The following is a 3,490-nucleotide window of genomic DNA, read 5'->3' as shown; positions in this document are numbered from 1 at the left end:
AATTTTTCAATTACTTTTTTTTATTAACTTAACTTTTAATTCAATTAATTTCATTATACATTAACTTGTATCTTAACTAAGTTAAATTTTCAAGGTTATTAACTTTAACTTAACTTAGTTAAAAGAAAAAATTAATTTACCCCCCAACCCTGCTAATATCATTATTTACTATTACAAAAATATATCTCGTAAAATACTCTTATTAATTATAATTGATTTGTTACAATAAAATAATAAAGTTGTCTTAGTCGCATTATTATAAACTATGTCTCGTTCTATAATCTTCAAATGAATATAATTTTGATTCGTCTCTATTTTATAACAGAATTCCAAAAGGTATTATGAGAAGAAGTTCTTTATTCTTGAAAAGTTGTGCGCATATATAAACTTCCCAAAGGTCTACTTTTCGCTGTTGAGAAGGAAGGTTCTCTTTCCATGATCTAATTTGTCATAATTTTGTGAGGTCATACGAGATTGCTGGTCGCAAATATAGCTTTGGGAAGTTTATATATGCGCACAACTTTTCAAGAATAAAAAACTTCTTCTTATAATACCTTTTGGAATTCTGTTATAAAATCGAGACGAATCAAAATTATATTCATTTGAAGAGAGATTATAGAACGAGACATAATTTATAATAATGCGACTAAGACAACTTTATTATTTTATTGTAACAGATCATTTATAATTAATAAGAGTATTTTATGAGATATATTTTTGTAATGGTAAGTAATGATATTAGACATATAATTACTGATGATGGTCAAAAATTGTGACCGAAACGTTTAATTTTCATATTTTAGTGTAATTTAATAAATTGACTTGCGCAAATTTTATCTAGCGTTGTAGCTGTATGCTTTATTTTGTTTGTGTTTATAAAATTTTAGCCACCTTCTGAATTTAAATTTATTTTATTCTTGGATATACATAATTAATTAAATATAAACCGTTGTTTATAATATTTTATACGTTTATTAAACTCTTAAACTATTGTAAAATTTTAAAAAATGTTATCATATTCTATGTATAAAATAAATATTTTATTCAGTTAAAACAAATATATTATTAACGAAATTAAATTATTATTTCATTTTGTAGTAAAACGGACATTTTATTACTTTTCTTTCGAAACAAATATCTTTTCTCATTACGACAGATATTTTTATTCCGGCAGTAAAGAGCGTTGAAACACGCGTACTCACCATTTGTGACTTATATTTACGTTGAATTACTTGTCTAGTTTTAGGATCTGAAACAGAAAGGCACCCGATATTCCGACATTCGAAGATTAAATGTTAAATTGCAGCGAAGCGTGTTGGAGAATATTGTGAATCTATTGTTTTTTTTTTTCACAAGATATCTACGGCGTAAAAGCGTAATCGATGCAGTATTCGGTATGTCACTTACTGAATTCTTCCAAAACAAAGATTCCATCCTTTTGAGTAAAGCACTTGCGGATATGATCGAGTCTTACAAAAAACTGCAAATAACACAATCGGTTTGCGTTAGTGGTCTGCGCATCGCGTTATCATAGATCTGGATCTACTCGATCATGCACACGATTCTGACGATTCTCTATTTGCCTATCATTATCATATGCGTCGATATAGCAATATCAGTCGTATGTGCGAACAGCTTTCTAAACGAGGCGTGAAAATATATCGTGATGCTCGCTCGACGATAAGCGTCTGTTTTCACCCTTCGAGCGCTGATTTTGTCGCGTCTTTTATCAATCAACAATAATTCTTAGCTACATTTTAATTAATTATCAAATATTCCTATATTATTATATTTATTGCAACAAAATTATAAATTTTTTTAATTAAAAATCTAGAAGCGCTCGACGGGTTTTGCATAAGAAGTGTGTTTCACCTACTGCCTGTTTTAATCGTTACATGTCGTCGTACAGAAAATCATAATTATACAAACTAGTTACAATTTGCAAAATTATACACTTCTTTCGTATAATTTTGCACGATACTTTTTATCGATAGTTTAAATAATGACATAGTGACGCGCGTGACGTATATCGGATAAAAAAATCACCGATAAAATTTGTAACAATTGTAATAACTATTAAGTGTTAAACTTAATTCCTGCCGTTTTTCGTCTCCAAAATTGATTTGTTTCGAAAGAAAGATGAATGAATACCTTAATCAAAGTAATTTCCTCCATTTTCTACTTTATTACTAATTAATAATACTTTATTAATAATACTTTGATTAAGGTATTTCCCTTCGAAACAAATCAATTTTGGAGACGAAAAACGGCAGGAATTAAGTTTAACACCTAATACTACTATTATTATTTCATGCCATTTATACAATAATTAAGTATAATTTGCACTTATAATTAGATGCAAAGCACTGTTGTGATATACTAACATTGTCGCGACCAGATCGTGTTTCTTTCGTTTTCCAGAAATAGCAAAGATATACTTTTTATTTAAAATGTATTTATTTCAAAGATTTGTGATTTTATTTTTAAAATATCATTTTTTTCAATGCTGTATGTAAAGCGAATGAATCTAACAGAGAGGATATTTATTTTGCACGTTAAAAAACCTGTACATTTCGAATATTAAACTACTTTATAACATTCGCGTTCCAATTATATGTTGGGTAACTTTATATTCCCGTGTAATCATCACTACGAAAGGAGAGGGAAATTGAAAGATAATCTCGCGACGACGATATCCGTGTGACGAATATTAAATCGCATTGTATGTAAAATATTTTGCGAATATATTGTGTATATATTTAATGAGTAAAGCTGAAATAGAAATGTATCCATTACACGTGCAAAGAGTGTAAAAATGCTGTAAATAAAAGAATTGAAATCGGGGAACTCAAACCCTAGAAATATTTCTACGTGCAGCATACGCGGACCTCTCAGGGCTTACAGAGCAGCCGTACAAGCATTTATCTCATAACAGCATGATCAATATCACTTTTAATAGTTGTTACAATAGTTGTTTCAATCGAAACTCAACAGCGAGCAACGCTGTATTTTCACAAAACTCAATCTTTATAAGACTGGTTCTTGAGGAACACATTTTTTAATTGTTGAGTTCTGCAAAAATTAATTTTCGGTGTAAAGGCCAAAGCGATGTATGTACAAGCAATCCAGGAATCTATTCTACGACTAAAATCTATCAAAAGACACCATGCATCATTCAGCAATCGCGACGCAATCTCGATGTAATTGATTTCTAAGCAAGATCTATAATAGTAGCAACGATGGCGGCAAACAGCGGCAGCATCCGCAGCAACAGCAGCAGCAATGTCAGCGATATACAGCGGCAAGCGTAATAGCGGCAGGCAACTCTGGAGATGGCCTAAACTCAATCGTAAAATGTTACTGATTGCTTAGCGTCGGAGAGTTGCTAAAATGTGCAATTGTATCATCTAATGCAGACCGGCGAACGTGATACGGTCGACAATGATACACGGTCGTGATATATATATATATATATATATATATAAATATA

The 3,490-nt window shown here is 30.4% G+C and overlaps 1 protein-coding gene across 4 annotated transcripts in view; it reads right to left on the bottom strand.

Moving 5' to 3' along the window:
• Rab3-GEF (Rab3 GDP-GTP exchange factor) overlaps positions 1-3,490 on the bottom strand; it is a 38,414-nt gene that overhangs the window by 6,055 nt on the left and 28,869 nt on the right. For all 4 annotated transcript variants that reach the window (XM_018519758.1, XM_018519759.1, XM_018519760.1 and 1 more), the window contains exons 30-31: positions 1,408-1,480; positions 1,203-1,249 (exon numbers count right to left, since the gene is read on the bottom strand). In XM_018519758.1, coding sequence (XP_018375260.1) covers positions 1,203-1,249; positions 1,408-1,480 — 120 coding nt within the window. The remainder of the gene's footprint in view (positions 1-1,202; positions 1,250-1,407; positions 1,481-3,490) is intronic.

Source organism: Trachymyrmex cornetzi, unplaced genomic scaffold, assembly GCF_001594075.2.
Source record: "Trachymyrmex cornetzi isolate Tcor2-1 unplaced genomic scaffold, Tcor1.1 scaffold840, whole genome shotgun sequence".
NCBI classification, from domain to species: Eukaryota; Metazoa; Arthropoda; class Insecta; order Hymenoptera; family Formicidae; genus Trachymyrmex; species Trachymyrmex cornetzi.
This window is presented reverse-complemented; position numbering and strand designations above follow the sequence as displayed.